Here is a 17139-nt window from a genome sequence, read left to right as displayed (position 1 = left end):
GGCCTACATTTTCGGCTGATTCTTTGCTAAAACTTTTCTCAAGCTATATATTTAATACCAAAAATTGAATAAAGTTTATGCTTAAAATTGTGGCTAACAGTATTAAGTCTTTTACTAAATGTCCGCGCAGTTAGTAAATTAATTAGGGTCCGTCAAACAGTTTTCGGCTCTAAAAAAATTGAGGAGGCTAGATACACGTAAACGCAAAATACGTTTCTTTTTTTATATATCACTTCGTCGCTTTTAATTTTTATAATACGTTAAAAAAGAACATGTGGTTTCAAAGAGGTCTCTTTGTGTGGTGTAGTGCAGACCTGGCCTGCCACCTCGTGGTGTACTAATTTAATTAATAGGCACCGCGAACGAAAAGCGCCAGAGACTTCACACCATGGTATTTTTTAGCCATGAATTTAAATCAGTAAGTCTCATAAATTGGAGTACACATACACCATAATCTAGTTTATGGTCATACTCCACACTTTTTGGAAAATTATGTAGGCTAACAGCCGCTAACTGATGAATGAAGTAAATAACGTGTGAATCACCTAACTAAATGCATTCTGTGGCTCTTCTCACTGAAATGAAATAGTAATGTTCATTGTATTTATATTAGGCCGAGTAATGCTGATGCCTTGTAATTTGTTTTTCTTCATATAACATCGGTTTCTTTCTTGTCCGCACTTATAGGGAAATGCACCAGAAGTCTGTTAAATCGATCTCGCAAAAACAAATTTTAAGTGCAAAATGTTAGTTACGATAATATACGTCACGTTAATTTTAGAAAACAATGTACAGCCATGCCATGATCTACCCTAGTCTAATAGAACCGTTTGTTTTAGTTTTTTGCCATATAAGGTATCGGATTTGTTTTAAAAAATTGCTCGTATACGCTACTAGCGGAAAACCAATTGTCATGGTAACGTTAGGTGAAGTACCTAAAATAAGTTAAATAGGCAGTTAATATTTGTTAAATTTGAACAAATTCATAACTTGTTTCGCTCGCATAACCAACATGGCGGAAGGTGGTGAAAAGGAGTCAGCTGGTAGGTTTAATTCATAGATATGCCATGCAAATACTGCATTTTAAAAATTCTGTTGTTTAAACAATGCACAATGGTGAGGTTGAATAAAGTACGTATATATAGTTTGTAATGATAAAATCACCATTGTTCACAACAAATACCATGGAACTGAATCACAAAGAAATGATTAATTTATGAACATGCAATTCAATACACATTGGATAAATTAAGTGACATACAAATATATATATATACCAATTTGGAAAGTAGGGCAAGTGCACCCGAGATTTTTATCAACAGATTCAACCTGCACCCCAAAAAAGTTAATTTGCACCCCGGTTTCCTACCTGGTTCACTAGCTTGACCTCAGTCACCTTAACTTTTTGGTGCTGCACCTCAAAATCTGCCATACTTTCAAACCGGGTATATATATATTCTCAAGCAAATAGTTATGTTAATATGTTTATTCATAAAATCAGTACAACCTTTAACAATATCATCATGGTGAAGTTTGTCATTTTAACAATTCAATATCGTTTTCTAAAATATTATTAATATAAATACAAAACACTTAACTGTATCTAAACCATGAAACTCAACAAGTAAACATATTTTTGCAGAGTCAATGCTGGCCGAAATCGAAAAAAGAATTACTGAAGCCTTTGATATATTTGATCATGAATCCAATAAAACTGTTGATGTCCGTGAAATAGGAACTATTGTCAGATCGCTTGGTTGCTGTCCATCAGAAGGTAGTTTTTTAAGTTTTTGCCTTTGTTTTACAAACTTAAATATTTGCCTAACAATGTGATAGCTTTTTTAATGTATTGTGTTTAACTTATGTTTGATCAATAATACACTTTGAAGCATTACACAGAAAACAAATTGGACATCAGTTTACTTTATCATTTAAAGCAAATACTAAAAGGTGAATATTTAGTGTTTAGGACAAAAAATAGTGTAGTTGAAAAAATTAGGATTCACTGCATTTTAGTGGAGATGGAATGTCAATTATATTCTTTAAGAATCCCGAATTTAGCCTTCAATAGCCACATATGATTTTGTTATAACTGAGTAATGTTGCTACAATGTCAAGAGTAAAGTTTTATTTTCCCTTCTTCTTAGCCTACTGACATTATCTCAAAATAATTACCTTCTGTTATCTTTATGAAGAGGTAAAATTGCTACAGAATTAGTTTTATTTAGGCGAACTTCATGACATGCTTGCCGAAATCGAAGAAGAGGAACCAACAGGATACATTCGCTTTGAAAAGTTTCTTCCTATGATGACACACATACTAATGGAACACAGGTAAGATTTAACTTTGTTGTAATGAAGCAAATCAATAATAATTCAAGGAAAAAACAAGGTAAAATATTTTTTAGCATTTGTTGACAATATCAAAGGATCATTATTGTGAACTTTTATCGGATTTTTAATTCCTTTGTTAGCTTTTGCATTGAATTGTACCCCATACATTAGCCCCATAACCCGGTTTTATAAAAAAAAAAACTGTTTTTTGAAAATACCTAACTTAAACCAAATGACTTAAGCCAAATTGTTTTGCTTGAAAGACTTTAGTCAAGTCAAGTTATTAGAAAATAGTGAGTTGAGTGCAATTTAGTCGAGACATTAAAACACTGGTTTAAAGCCCCTCCGACCTGTAGTTCAGCCACGTGCTTCTGGTGTTTTAAAGGCCTGACCAAATGCAAACATTTAACCACATATTACTACAAGGTACAAGCCAGCACCAGAAGATCAGCTCTTGAAAGCATTTGAAGTGCTCGACACAGAACAAAAAGGCTTCCTGGCCCAGGAAGAGCTGACAAAATGCATGGTTGAAGAGGGTGAACCATTCACACAGGAAGAAATGGACGAATTCCTATCAGCTGCTGTTGACCCTGACAGGGGAGTGGTGCTTTACAAAGACTATGTTTCCGTCATGGCTGTTGAAGATACATGATGAGTGATGACATAAAGGGCAAGATTTTTATACTTTTTTCTTGAATAAAACGCTGACGCAGTCTGGTTGTTTTTACATATTGTTTTTAAGCATTGTTGATATACTCTTTGCTGGATGGCGTTTTTCAGAAGACTGATTTACATAACAAGATGTACAATTCGCGATTTTTGAACTAGAACTTTAGTAAAACATTAGTTTATGATGATTTACCTTTACTAAAATCAAAATAAAAACACCAGTTCGTAAACCCGCAGCTAAGCAACAGTTTTTTAATTGAGTTGACTAGGGTAAACAAACTTGTCGTAAAAACAAAACATTAAAGGTGCTTAGGTTAGGGCAATGTTTCTCAACCTTTTTTACCCCGGGGCGCACTTGTAAACCTTTCAAAACGTGGCGGCGCACCTGACGAGCGAGTCGACTGCTAACTTTGTTTGGATGCTTTGTTTTTTGCTTGCAGTTTTTATTACAGCAGGCTCCCAATTCTATTATCTATTAAGCAGCTTGCGGAGTCGGTTAAAAATAACCCGACTCCAACTCCCGAGTCCGACTCGGCCAAATGCGTGATTTCATCAAAATCCTAGTCCGTCTGCAACCCTACAGCATTTAATTTTCCCATTTACGTAACTAAATTAAGGTGGATTTTCAACAATCCCCTCATAGTGGTGTCATATATCTCATACAACCACAATACATTGCTGGAAAATATCCACCATATGCTATTTCGCCTTTTTAATTTGCATTTGGCGGCATTATTAGTTTTAAAATTGGTACTGCGCACATCGGACACGGGACTCCATCAGTCCGATTTCAGCATAATAAATCGATTATGGTACGCCGAGTCTCAAATATGACTCCCGACTCCACAGACCTGCTATAAAATACGATGTGCTCAAAACGAGATGCCTAAAGAGAAAGAAAATAAATGAAATAGGCCTTTTATGTTGTAAATTATGAAAACACACGGTATGTTAGTTAAAGTTCGATGGAAACACAGAATAAGCCCCAAGAGCAACAACATCTAACTCGGAATAAATCCAAAATGTAACGGAAAGAAACCTAAATGGACAAAATAACGCCCAAAACTGTAAAAAAATAGGGTATGGGACGATTAAAGGACATATTCTTGGCATCGGCCGTTTTGGTGTCGACGTTGGGTGCCATAGTGTTTGGCACAGGATTGTTTGCCTCTGTTTGGGGTTAGGCGCGAGTAATGGGTAGAATTTGAATTTGGGGGAGTTTGTGTTGAAGTTATGAGTGGGGTTTGGGGTTAAGTAAAAGGTAGCAAAGGCCTTATTCTTGCCATTTAGGCCTTATTCGGGCGAATTTAGGTCTTATTTTGATTTAAACGCTATTAAGAGTATTATAGGTATAGGTCCTATTTTGGTCTTACTCCGAACTGTTTTTTATCCTGAAGTTGCTTTTGTTTTAATTTTGGTCTTATGGCGGAAGCCCCGCTAGATTGCAATAGTTCCTCTTTCTTTGTTAGCTAAGAGCCAACATCAACCATTGGGACTTCAATAAGGGCTACGAATCCAGTCATATTGCTCAGTGTTCATTCACAGAAAATAGTAACTAGAGTTTATTCTAAAATTATTCGCAAATTCTACAAATAATAAAGAACTTTTGTAACATTTTTTCCCCATTTTCTCGCGGCGCACCTGGCCACCTTCCACGGCGCACCAGTGCGCCGCGGCGCACCGGTTGAGAAACGCTGGGTTAGGAAGTCATAATTTTAATAAATTTTGTCACGTATATAAAACGCAAAGTTCAAGCTTAAAGAAACACTTTTGCTGACAGCGAGACAAGTACAATTGTTGTATTAAAGATCGACAGAACACATTTAATTTAAATAATTAACACTAGGTAGAACCAAGAATAAACAATCCACGATATTCTTTCAACAATTCGAAAATTGTGCTTAAAATAATTCTATTATTTTATTAAATTGTTGCCGCCATAACGCGAAAAAAAATATTTTGAAGAATAACGAAAGATGAATTAAGCTGATCATTGCAGTATGCCATATAGAAAACATAACAAATAAAATTATTCAAGTTCCACACACATTTAGCAAGTAAATAAAGTAGATTTGCACTTATGTCTTTGAAAAACACTAGCGATAAAAACTACAAGCAGCAACTTGAAAGCAAATCAACTAGGGTTAAGTTTTTTCTTCAATGAAGCATTTCAATGCAGATTTCGATCTTTCTTTTCAGAGTGTTTTGTTTTCTCAATTTTGCGAGTAGGGAGCACGTAAAAGAGAAACAGGTCAAACTGTCGTTTTTTGTATTACATGTATTGTCTAGGTAAGTCGGTACAGCGGCATGTGAGCTACACACTTAAATCGCTACACCAAGAAGTCGTTAAAAAAAATCGGTCCAAATGCATTGCCTCTGAACTAAAAAAAGTATTTACTTTTATCAGTGGACACGTGTCACATATCTCATGGCTTTGCAACAGATTAAGCAAAATGACTAACAAACTTATCGAAAGTGCACCACTGAAACGGATGTCAAAGCAAAAGCTTAATGACAAAGGAAAAACCAGCTCCGGCGAACAGACCTACAGATATGGTGAAAGCCAGCATCGATCCAGCCGTGCTTGCATTTTCCGGAGTGTCCATCATTCTGGAAAAGTAGTTCGTACTTTACGGACTGTATTTGATACAACGTTGGGTTTCGCAAATTTGCTACAGGAAGGCCAGAAAATAACATGAAATATTTTAGAAGACTGTTGGCGTGGTGAGTATTACTTTAAACAGTAGATATGTTTTTTAGGTTCTATCATGATTAACTCTCCGGCCTTGTAAAATATTGCCCTTGAAATTATACACAGTTTAATTTTTTTAAAGGTGAAAAAACAACGGGTTTTAAAAATATAGTCATAATTGAGTAGGACAGCAGTTAGTACTTCGTTGCGGTTCCTCAAAATGTATCAACGGTCACAACAAGCTAAATCTCAAGTTAATGCAGACACAAACACACGCTGGGACAGATTGCGGAGTTACCACTAGCATTCAGTTCAGGAACCACCAAAGTATCCGGTTAGTGGCGTCAGTTCCTTGCCCCGTCGGCGCATTATGCCATGAGCAACTTAATTTAGAATTGTTTACGCATAGTAACGGCAAACTGGCCAGATTTGGATTAATAAATTACAGGCTCGCAATTTAGTTTGCTGTATCGTACTGGACGTTTTATTAGGACAAGTCTATTAGTAACTATAACCCTGTGGAAAAGTTCGTTCATTTCAACCCAAAAACTGAAAACATATTCCTGAGAAGTTACTTTCCGAGAAGACGCGTTATGCAACATAATAATCAGCCGCTATAAACTTACTGGAAATCACGAAAGGATATTTGTCTTAAACTATTAAGTGCAAAATTTCATTTGCAAAAAAAGTGTCCCGCATGGTTGCAAAAAATCTGATAACAAAGCAGTTATTTAATGTTTTTCGACATATTGGTACAACAAACTCGAAGCGGTTTGGACACAATGAAGTATTTGCGAACTCCTGTTTGGTTAAACGCGCGATTGAATAACAACCGCAGTTAGGAACTTTCAAAGAAACCAAACGCCGCGCCACAATAGACCAACTTACAGCGGCCCGTATTGCATGGAGAGGGTGCTGAGGTGGCCGTTGGAAATGCCGAAGAGCACCATGAACACAATGAAAATGGCGTCGTTGGCGAAGATGACAGGCGTGGTGCGCGGCTGGACGTTGCACAGCGCGAACAGAACGAGAAAGGCTCCCCGCGCGACCACACATACCAACAACGCCGTTGTATTATTCCTTGACGGCTGTTAAGATAAATGTATTGTAATGAACGAACTTTTTTGTGATTCTTTTCGAACAATTTGGCACGAAGAAAAGGGAACCGGGAAAACTATGTAAAAGCCTTGCCAAAACAACACGCCGTTACAAGGTGGCACTGCGATAGGGTCTATTGACTCCTTCAAACCGAACTGCGTGGTTTAAATATTGTTCGAGATTGAGTGGGATTAATATTTTACAAACAATGCATTTCGCAACTTCGTACAGTGCCAGGTCTGAAATACAGTTCATGCGAAAAAACATGGTTATATTATTGGGAGGTGTTGACATGCGCTGTACAAATCTTGTCTTAGTTTGATTTAAAGCAACAAAGAATTCTAGTATTTTTTATAAGTTTGGTTGACTCTTAATTTTCGAACTTGATATTATGAATAATGTAAATAATCATAACTACAGTTCATAAATTTACAGTGAACAAAACATATTCTCAACCTTTCTGTGATTGCTGTGATTGTCTGGTTGCAAGGTTATGGCCGGAAATACAAAAGTGTATTTTTGTGGGTAAACGAGTACAACTGCTACAAGACAGAGAAAATTCGGTATTTTGTTCTCGAGCAGGCAAACGAATGGGTGAGTTTTTCACCAGTGGTATATTTTAGCTAAGCCTTGCTTTGCGCAAATTTATTTAATTCTAACTTCTTTACAAACCTTGTACCCTAAACTAAACTAACTACACGCCAGCAAACATAAATGCTTTGCTTTAAGAAAACTTGGCAAACAAATCACTGCAAGGCAGTTTGCGAAGAAACTATTTGGTGAATTATTAATCGGTGAAGGCGCGAACAGAGAGAGCTGTAACTTACAATGTGCACGTAGCCCGCCATACTCCGACCGATCCAATCGGTTAAGTTAAACAAAAGAAAGCAGCAAACTGGAGTGAAATAAATATCTGCAAAACAGAAACACGAGTTACAATATATTAAAAATATAAATTATGTGCGATGTCTTAAACGAGAGATGCTTTTGTATCAGGGACCTTGGTGAAACTTGAATAACCTTACGTGCCATTTTGTCATATGCTTTCGAATTGTTATGCGGTTGATAAATGCGTCATCAGATATGCGTAAAATCTTGGCATATATTTGTTAAATCCAAAAGCGCAATATAGGGCAAAGTATTTGAGGGAAAACTGCCATGCCGGTAATAAAGCATTTCGTTGAACTGTTATATGCGAATTGCAGCCACATTGGCAGAATAACGGGTAGTTTATAAAAAAACATTTTACAACACTTCGATCGTATGACTTGGTATCACTTCCTATTCAGATTTCTATTTCTGCGACTCGATGTACGATTTCCGACCTGGCCTGAGAGCCAGTCAAAATGACACGCCCACTTTTCACTTGACCTCAGGTTATCAATGCTTCGACATTCAGATAGCAAAAAGGACTGTGATTTGCGCGAGGTTTATTAGGTGTACTTCACATCAGGCAAGTTACTTTTAATTTCGATTTAAGGATGAACGATTGGACGTGCACAAGTTGCAAATGCATGCAATGAAGCAACGTAATATTAGTTTCCTGACCACCTTTTGCCAAGTTACAACACTCACTGAGTCACTTCCTATTGCTTTTAGACCGCTGTAGAGTTTTTCACATATTTTACCGAATTAAAAAAGTTATTTTTTTTACTTCAACTCTATTGCTATACGTGTAAGCTATAATTGGAAGACATAAAACTAAGGTTGTTTATCATCAATCCTAAAAAACAGGTCTTAAATTTCAGCAATATTTTCAGATGTAAACCTTTTCGAAGGCATTCGGTGTACTTTCGGATTTATTTTGGTTTTTTTTTAGTGGGTACTAAACATAAAAATGTGTTATTATAGTGCATTCGAAGGGAGCACTGCTATAACAACCCACTCCCTCTGTCCGCTGTATTAACCACACTGCGTGTTAAGCGTACATTTCAGCCTTGAAAGTTCACCGACACAATTGCACAGCTGCAAAAAATTAACCACCAAAAACTAGTAAAAAAACTGAAATAGCACGCACCATTCCAATCGTGTCCTGACGTCATCGACTGGACCCCGGAGGTAATGGACGGGAAGCAAGCCAGCGTTACGAAAAAGGTGAAAATCACACAGAAGCAGTGACGCCAAATCTTCTTAAAGATTTTCAGCAGCGGCGGGTTGGTCTTTGGCTGTAAGTTCAATAGGAAAGTCTTGCTTTTATACGATAAGTAAGGCCGCAAGGCTTTGTAACCCAATTGGGTGTAATTTTTTGTCATGTTTTGACAACGGATTGAGTTTCGTAAAAAAGTGAAAAACAGTAAAAAAACAAGCGTCATAAGCATAAACTAACTGACGTGGATCAAAAACCTTGACTAGAGATATAAAAATCCATCAATAGAATTTTTCTTTCAGAAATAACACGATGGTCGGCGGCAGTGAAAACTTGTCTATAATTACTATATCAAAATTAGGAATGGTATACATTTTTTGCGGTTTCGATGACGTAAGAAACATGTAAATCTTACAAACAAGATTTTCTCTTCGTCTCCAGAAAGGGGATTCATTTCTTTGTTCTCCACAGCTGTTTCGTCAGCCAGCCAAACATCTCCGGTCGCGTTGATGGCTGTCGACAGTTTCTCAGGCCCATCATCGCACAAGGTTTGGTCGTCGGACGCCGAGCGTGGCTTTTCTAAAACCAAATTTGGCGACAATAGATTGGAAAAGATCGATAGAGAACCTAGTTGATGTAGGGGGAAGAGTTGATGTAGGGGGAAGAGTTGCCTTAAACATTGTGAAAACATAAGCGGCCAGTATTTTTCTTCATAACAACTTGGGAAACAACTGTTTTGTTTGTGTTAAATTCTTCTGAAACATGTTTTTATTTGCCTAACCCAATCGTTTAAAGTTTAAACACTTACACAAACTTAGAGCTAAGTGATGTATAGTTTTATGTATTTACTTACTTGTTGATTGTGACATACTCGCTTTACGATTTGTTCGATAATGGGAAAAGAATACCTATGAAAGACAGAAATATTTTTAGTGATAACACTGAAATTGATGAACATGCAGAATTCTGTAAAAATCTGATTGTGATTTTGTTAAATGTTAAAATAAATGTTACATAGTCTGGTTAAGCTAATAAACTAATGGTAATAAGTAACAGTATATTTTTGCTATAAAAAACTCTGTTCACCAACTGGTTTATATCTTTGTATATTTATAAGATTTTTTTTTAAAACAACAACAACACAAACTTACGCTTTTCCTTAAAAGTAGATAACAGACCACTGTAAACAAAAGTACAACAATTGCAGCCATAAAATAAGCAAAGGCACTGCTTGTAGGGTCACTCGTATCTGAAAAAATAAAGGTGGACATACATAGAGAACTTGGTTCTACAATTCAAAAACGGTTTTAAAGTCAAACATAAATATAACATCACATACAAAAAATTGGGACCAAATTTTATTTGCATAAAATCCTTTATTATAATGTATACAATCATTGGGTCAACAAGGATTCAAATGACATATACTTACATGCCAAGGCCGCAATCATTGCACATGAAGCAAATACTCCACCCATGCCCTGCAAATTGCATAATAAAGTAAAATTAAAAATAAGGTGCTATAGTTAACAGATAGATAACTCTTGTATGAACAATTACTACAACACAACTGGCAAGAATGAAGTGCTTTAAGGGTTGCAGTCAAAAGACTAACAACAATTGCAAAAAACATCACAGGATATTGCCTATTCAAATTTGCTTATGTTAGATGACAATTTTATCTATTCCATAGTGGCAACTTTCATGTCAAACAGCTGATATTTGGATAGGAGTATCAGCATATGCCATGAAAGCCATATCAGGAACTTCACCTTGGTGCAGTTATATAATTTATAACAACATAAAATAAACATGAAAAACCTAATCAAGGCACAAATAAAAATCTTGGTAATGAAAAGGACATTATTCGTTCGTAAGCGATTGCCAAAAATGTTGTTTAAGAAAGATCATTTCTAACCAAGACTTAGGTGATCATTGTAGCAATAAATCAAACTATTGTATAGTTTCAAATGTGCATCTCTATAATACCAATTGTTATTTATTAATAATAATACCTGGCCTGCCATGACAGCTTGAGTGTAACGAGGAGGAAGGGAAGCAGAAATACCAAAAATACTGGATTGAAATACGGCAGAGCAGCTGTTCATCACAATCACACAGATCATGGTAACGGCAAAAAACAGTTCCTGCCAGCTGCTTGTGTCAATCTGAAATAATAGGTTCAGTTTCAATGTGCTGTAGTTGCGTTTAAGAAATGTCTGGTTGACACAATTATGTCTTAACTAAAAGTGCTGCATCAAACTACCACATAACATACAGTACAAGATCACAAAGTAAAGCAACCCATACCAGCTAACACAAATCTATAGTGACAAAAACAACTTTTTCTTCTAAAACAACTTAACCAACTAAAAAGGTATGTTATTTAAACAAAACTAAGGGATTACACAACTACTTAAAAAAAACAGCTTATGTCAAACAAAAGTAAACTTGTGCTAGAACCAACAATCTTTTGTAGAATGCTGTTAACCAATTACATTACCTTAACAAAAACTTCAGTCAAAATAAACAACATGATCATAAGAGTGACTGATCCAACAATTCGAATAGACTCTCTGATCCTGCAATATATGCAAAGTTAAGTAAGGGTATTTTTTTAAGTTAGAGCAGGTTTTTTTATGAACAATTTAATTTATAAACGTTGTGGGGTTGCTTACTGTTATTTCCCAAATTACAAAGTACCTTCTTTGCAAAATAGTGTTGAGAAACTGAAAAATCACATTGGGAAGCATTGCACAAATGGATAAAGCGTTCTGAAAAAGTGTTTGTAGACTATTGTACTGCACAGGCGGAGTTGTGGGCGCAACAGTGCCAGAGATATTGGAGGAAGATTGAGAGGTAGAATATAAGCTTGAATTGGGTGGCGATGGAGTTGGATTGATAGATGAATTGCTTTGAAGCTTGTACATCCAATACTATACACATGTTTGTAGTTATGGATCAGGTTAAATCTATCCCAGATAAAGCTCTTAACTTAAATTAATTTAATAAAATTACAACTTAATACCTTGGATTAATAAAATTACAAAAATAACTTAGATCTAACATGAGGATGGAAGGTCTGTGGTATGCAGCCACATGCAGCCAGCTTAAAAACTTATGTGCCTGGATTAAAGTGGCAATTGATAATGACATTCTCTATTTGAAAAATGTAATGACAAACTTTCTTTAAAAATTACAGCACATTCAAAAACTGATTCATGTGGCCTGCTGTACTTGGGTTGTGCAAATTACGAAGCCAACAGTACCAAGTTGGTTCCCAACTCCTAATCTAACAACAAAAGGTGAAGCAGCTTGCATGGAAAATATATAAAACATTAAAAGTATCACTCGTGTTCTGAAACATGACCAAAGTGAATGATTACAAATTTTATGTTTGACATAAGAATATTGACTCGAATCTTTACCCAATACATATGCACATTTTGCAAGTAAGTCGCTGTTTAACAAAACTAGATATGTCTAGATATGAAAGTATGGCTGCATTACAATACATCACTAAGAAATAAAATATACATTTAATGCAATCTATCATCTCTTATACATGATTTCGAAAAACAAAAAAACAATACAACTCTAAGAAAAACAAGGTGAATATATTAACTCAAGACTCACATCGTTTGCTGTTATGAAGAAGTTCCATGGCAATAATGTGCCGAGGCCAAGGAAGTAGAATGAAAGGTACACAATCTGATAACTGGAATAAGAGAAACTTGAGATCAACTGTTGATTCTAACAATAAACTTCTCTAAAATACATAGGAAATTCATGTAGCATTTTTCAGACAGTACACCAAAGTTTTGTTAACTACAAACAGACTTTCTGGCACACTACTTTTAAATATATTCCATGGTTGATTGGTATGATAAAAAGTCACATTTATTCACTACTGAGGTTCAAAACAATCTAGTATGCTGTGGCCATACGAGTTATATAGCAACCTGCAGAAATGGATCTTTTAAGTACAATATAAATATAAAAATGGGATCTGAAAATAAATATATATATGTATAATACAAAGCGTGACTTATTTTAAAAGAATGCTTTAAATATCCTTATTTTGACAAGTAAAGAGTAGGAAAAAGGTGATAAGAGTAGGTATACATAGGGGATAATGGTATCCAAGTGTAATTTGTTTAATTTTTTTTTTTAAATGAGCCACACTTTTAAACCTATACGCTGTGCAAAACAAGTTGCCGATCCCTGCTTTACACAATTAGATTTATACAAAAAGCACTGTTTATGATAATTTTTTTCAATAGAGCAAACAGTAAAAATAAAAAAAAACTCTCTTTTGTTCTAAATAAACTTGTAGACTAGAACATCAGAGCATGATTTAACTTAAACAACCTACTTGTCTTTCGGCAGGACCATGATGACATCAGAACAATCTTCTTCGCTGTAGGTGGCTTCACTATAGACAGATTCACTGTGGTTTACTCCACTGTACCTTTCTCTATTACTACCACAAGCACCCAACAAACTTTGATGTTCCTCTCTTACATCTATAAACACAGCAAATTAAGCATGCAATTATGAAATGCAACAAATAAGCACAACCACCTGGGAAATCACATTTTGAAATTTAAGTTGTTGCTTAACCTAAAGGGCAATTCTTCAGCATTAAATCAATATATGGTTAGGTATAATTTCACCTTTTCATGACACAAATTTAAATGCTGTTATTTGCAGGTGAGAATTTAGAAAATGAAGGACTTAACACTAGATTTTAATTTATTCAGTCATTTTTAAGTTATGATTTCTAGTTAATCCAATACCATAAGAAGTGTACATTTACTTCATAAATGAATGGATATTGTTAAACACTTAGTTTTAAGTTTAGCTTTTAAAGTACAGTATTCCAAGGTCGAGCCATTTAATTAAAGTTGAACGCATTAAACAATGAGAAACGTCTCGACTGCTGCTGTGGTTACTGGCTTACAATTGGCAGTCCATTGTACTAATCTCTTAAAAGTTACTGATTGATTTAAACTGCTGATAAGGCATTAAGCGTTGGTTTGTAGGGCCTACTTTCGCAATCTGTAGTCAAACACTTTCTTGACGAATTAGCTTAGCCTGCGTTTTCGCGAGTCAGTTTTGATTTGCTTTTGCGATAATGAATACACCAATACGCGATCGCTATTGGTCGCTTAGAGCCATAAAAAGTATAAACAAAATGCCTACCTTTAGTAACCGACATACTATCAACCAACGACGCTAGGTTTTTCGTTCCTTTGTTCCAAATCGCGCAGTACAACAACAACAACAGACTGTCGCAATTTGCCAGCTCAGCATGTAAGAAGCGACGAACAAAGAGTATTTTAGCATACTGCTTGTCTCGGGTTAACTAGGTTTATAGTGCGGTCTTGTTTTAACTTCAAGCGACCGTTTTACAACGATTTTATTATTTGCGGCGTAAAAATTCAACATAAAATGGCTATGTAAAATGTTGAAAGTGGTGTTTAGGTTGGTTTTATTTGGTTTTGATTTGGTTTCGTTTGGTTGTAAATTGAAAACCGACTCTTTAATTTGCTACCTTCACGAATGCACTTTCAAAATACAACTGACTCATCAAGATTTGACAAAATAGCAGACTCTTGCATTAAAGTGAGAACTTGCGAAACAGCGTCATATGATGCGCGCATTGAAGGGTTGACGTCCGATCGATAAAAGCCAGGCTAGGGCCATTGAAGATCAGACTTATACAATAGAACAGCTAATTCTAGTTTCTGATCTAAAATTGGCGCGATTTGCTCATCTTTCAAATTGTACCTTAAGTTGTAGGCAGCTTATATTGTTTTAATGTTTTTACCGAATCCGCTACCTGTTCAAAATATATCCCAGTCGGAACGAGTTTTCCGCAATACAAGTATTGTAGGCTACACAAGGGCAAAATAGAGTTACTAGCACAAAATGTCGAAATCTATTCACGTCATTAACTAAACTTGTTTAAACGTTTAAAGTTCGCGTGTTTGACTTATTATAATGTAACAAATATATCCACTTTTGCAAAGTCACTTATCTACATTTATATGGAAAACACAATAATGGAGGCATGATCAATTCAGTTAGGCTACAAGCTGAAGTTCATTTCATTCCTGAAGATTGACATGCAACTAAACAAACTGAGTGAAGCCCTTGAAAGCAGATGGATAACTGCAATCTATGTTTGTGTTTTCCTAGAAGCCCGAGCTCCCTCCAGCGGGTCAAGGATATTTTCATGCGATGTTTTGAGCGTACATTGTCCGACCAAGTGCTCTCTGTCCAATCGCTCGAAATATTGCGTGACAAGTGTTATCTCCAATTTAGCGGATAGAGTTCATAAAAGAAAAACTATTAAAAAACGTTTTGTGAGTTACCATATGCGCTGTTAAAGCTAAATTGTAGGATGTTTTTCTGCGTTCGTCGTTCGTTTTTTATGCGCTGTCTGTGCGTAACCTACCTTCTTCTGGTTTTCTTTGCGTATAACCCCTTCTCATTTACCGCATTTCAAAAAGAATGTTTAAGGCAGCCGTAGTGTTAGCCGACATAAGTTTTCGACTGCTGAAAGCTAGAGAAAATCAAAATGAGATATAGAGCAATTGTAATATTATAAGTGAGCCATTATAATTATGGTGGCACTCAAACGATAAAATCTAAACATTTAGGGTTTGGTCAATGCCGTACAGATTAATGGCTGGACAGATACATTTTTGAAAAAGTACGCATAAGGATTGTTACGGTACGGTACAAAGAAATAGCTTTAATAAAAACTTACTGAAAGCCATAAAATGAATTGTTTAGCCTATATAGGTTTTGCACCGGGGCCTCTAGAAGGGCAACCGAATTCAGTTGATCAATAAAGGATTTTCATGCAAGCAAAGCCAGACTAGACAAGAAACTAACCTACAGGGGGTTTCGAACTTACGACCTCAGGCATACCGGGTCAGTCGATTTATCAAATTAAATACATGGACTGAACAGTAAGTAAGTACAAAAAAAACATATAGCATCATTGCCTGTGCAGTGATGAATCCTGTTTGTATGCACAACCACACATTGAAGGGGAGCTAAAGTACCGTATTATGTCACTGAAACCTTTATACGAAAGTGTGTACAACTGGAATCTAGACCGTCAGTAGTCGTATTGACCAACGATAACGGCACACATAGTAACCCGGAAGCCTTTAGAGGGGCTGACCGAAATCAGTTGATCATTTAAAGATTTTTGTGCAAGCTAGGCCGGGCTAGACAAAAAACTAGTCTGTAATGAGGTTCAAACTCAAGACGTCGGCATTCCATGACCGTCGATCTACCAATTAAGTGTAGGCCTACTATGATATATTGGAGAGGATGGGACCGGATTATTTACATTGACGAGACGGATCTGACCTGCGGGCCGTACAGGTTGCTGATCCCTAGTGTAGGCGAATCCTAATGGAATGATATTTTAGGGTAACAAAACAAGGCACAACTAGACGAAAGTCGCATAAAGCAATTAATAAACGACACGCCACAGTACACCACACTAGAGTTACACATAAAACGAAACGGTAATTAAATTTAACGGGACCTTAGAATTTAACGCTGCGTTTCGGATGGTGACTCGGCTCGTTAGTCAAAGTACGAATAAAGCACGAACCTTTTGGAATAAAGTTAGCCGTGCATTCCTTTAGTTTCGTTCGATTTGCGGATGGTCGGATATCGTACGCTGTCGATGAGAACCTATATAACCTATACTCAAGATTGGCCTCTAGGGAGAAAGTTAAATTGCCGCATTCTATTCTGCAGTTACGTTTCTGGCTATTCGGTTATGTATTACCTATAGAGTTGCCATACGCCAGGATTTTCCCTGACATATCAGAGAATTTAGTGTTAAAATCCGTGCCAGGGAGAAGTAAAATGACAAAATCTGCTTATTTGTCAGGAGTTAACCTTACCATACTATATAAAATATATTGCCAATATATTCACAATATCGAAAACGTTATTTGTTAACACCTAAATTGTTTTTGGGGGGTTGGAACATTACAACGATGGTACAGGGTGACATAAGAGGCGATTATGACGTAGATTTCACGTTCGGGGCGATCGTCGCGTCGGGCACGCTTTAGGGGTAAAAAAGAAAGGCAAGGTAATAAATATTGTAAGGGTGATTGAAACTAATAGAATTCACTCATATCTTGAGGGCAGGGACTTAGCATGGTCTCGCGGTGGCACGAAATACGGAGTAGTGCAGTTGCAATGTGATACCGACTTT

The 17139-nt window shown here is 36.2% G+C and overlaps 2 protein-coding genes across 3 annotated transcripts; one reads left to right on the top strand and one right to left on the bottom strand.

Annotated features, from left to right (window-relative positions):
• Positions 1-954: 954 nt before the first annotated feature.
• Positions 955-3123, top strand: LOC146167515 (dynein regulatory complex protein 8-like). The gene is made up of 4 exons (XM_083389201.1): positions 955-1043; positions 1643-1774; positions 2229-2334; positions 2761-3123. Exons 1-4 carry the CDS (start codon positions 1013-1015, stop codon positions 2984-2986), a joined length of 495 nt encoding a protein of 164 aa, XP_083245327.1. The 5' UTR covers positions 955-1012; the 3' UTR covers positions 2987-3123.
• Positions 3124-4787: 1664 nt separating this feature from the next.
• On the bottom strand, positions 4788-14203 carry LOC146167514 (equilibrative nucleoside transporter 1-like). Of its 2 annotated transcripts, none has more exons than XM_083381440.1 (14): positions 14085-14203; positions 13255-13405; positions 12516-12597; positions 11583-11815; positions 11383-11461; positions 10895-11047; positions 10312-10360; positions 10031-10128; positions 9733-9787; positions 9295-9506; positions 8811-8958; positions 7621-7706; positions 6584-6783; positions 4788-5613 (listed from the first exon to the last, which is right to left on the bottom strand). In XM_083381440.1, exons 1-14 carry the CDS (start codon positions 14098-14100, stop codon positions 5499-5501), a joined length of 1677 nt encoding a protein of 558 aa, XP_083237566.1. In that variant the 5' UTR covers positions 14101-14203; the 3' UTR covers positions 4788-5498. The 2 variants fall into 2 exon arrangements, with proteins under 2 accessions (XP_083237566.1, XP_083237573.1); XM_083381447.1 differs by having other exon boundaries at positions 9295-9458.
• Positions 14204-17139: the final 2936 nt, after the last annotated feature.

This window comes from Ascidiella aspersa, chromosome 1 (genome assembly GCF_963924565.1).
Source record: "Ascidiella aspersa chromosome 1, kaAscAspe10.2, whole genome shotgun sequence".
NCBI lineage: Eukaryota > Metazoa > Chordata > Ascidiacea > Phlebobranchia > Ascidiidae > Ascidiella > Ascidiella aspersa.
This window is presented reverse-complemented; position numbering and strand designations above follow the sequence as displayed.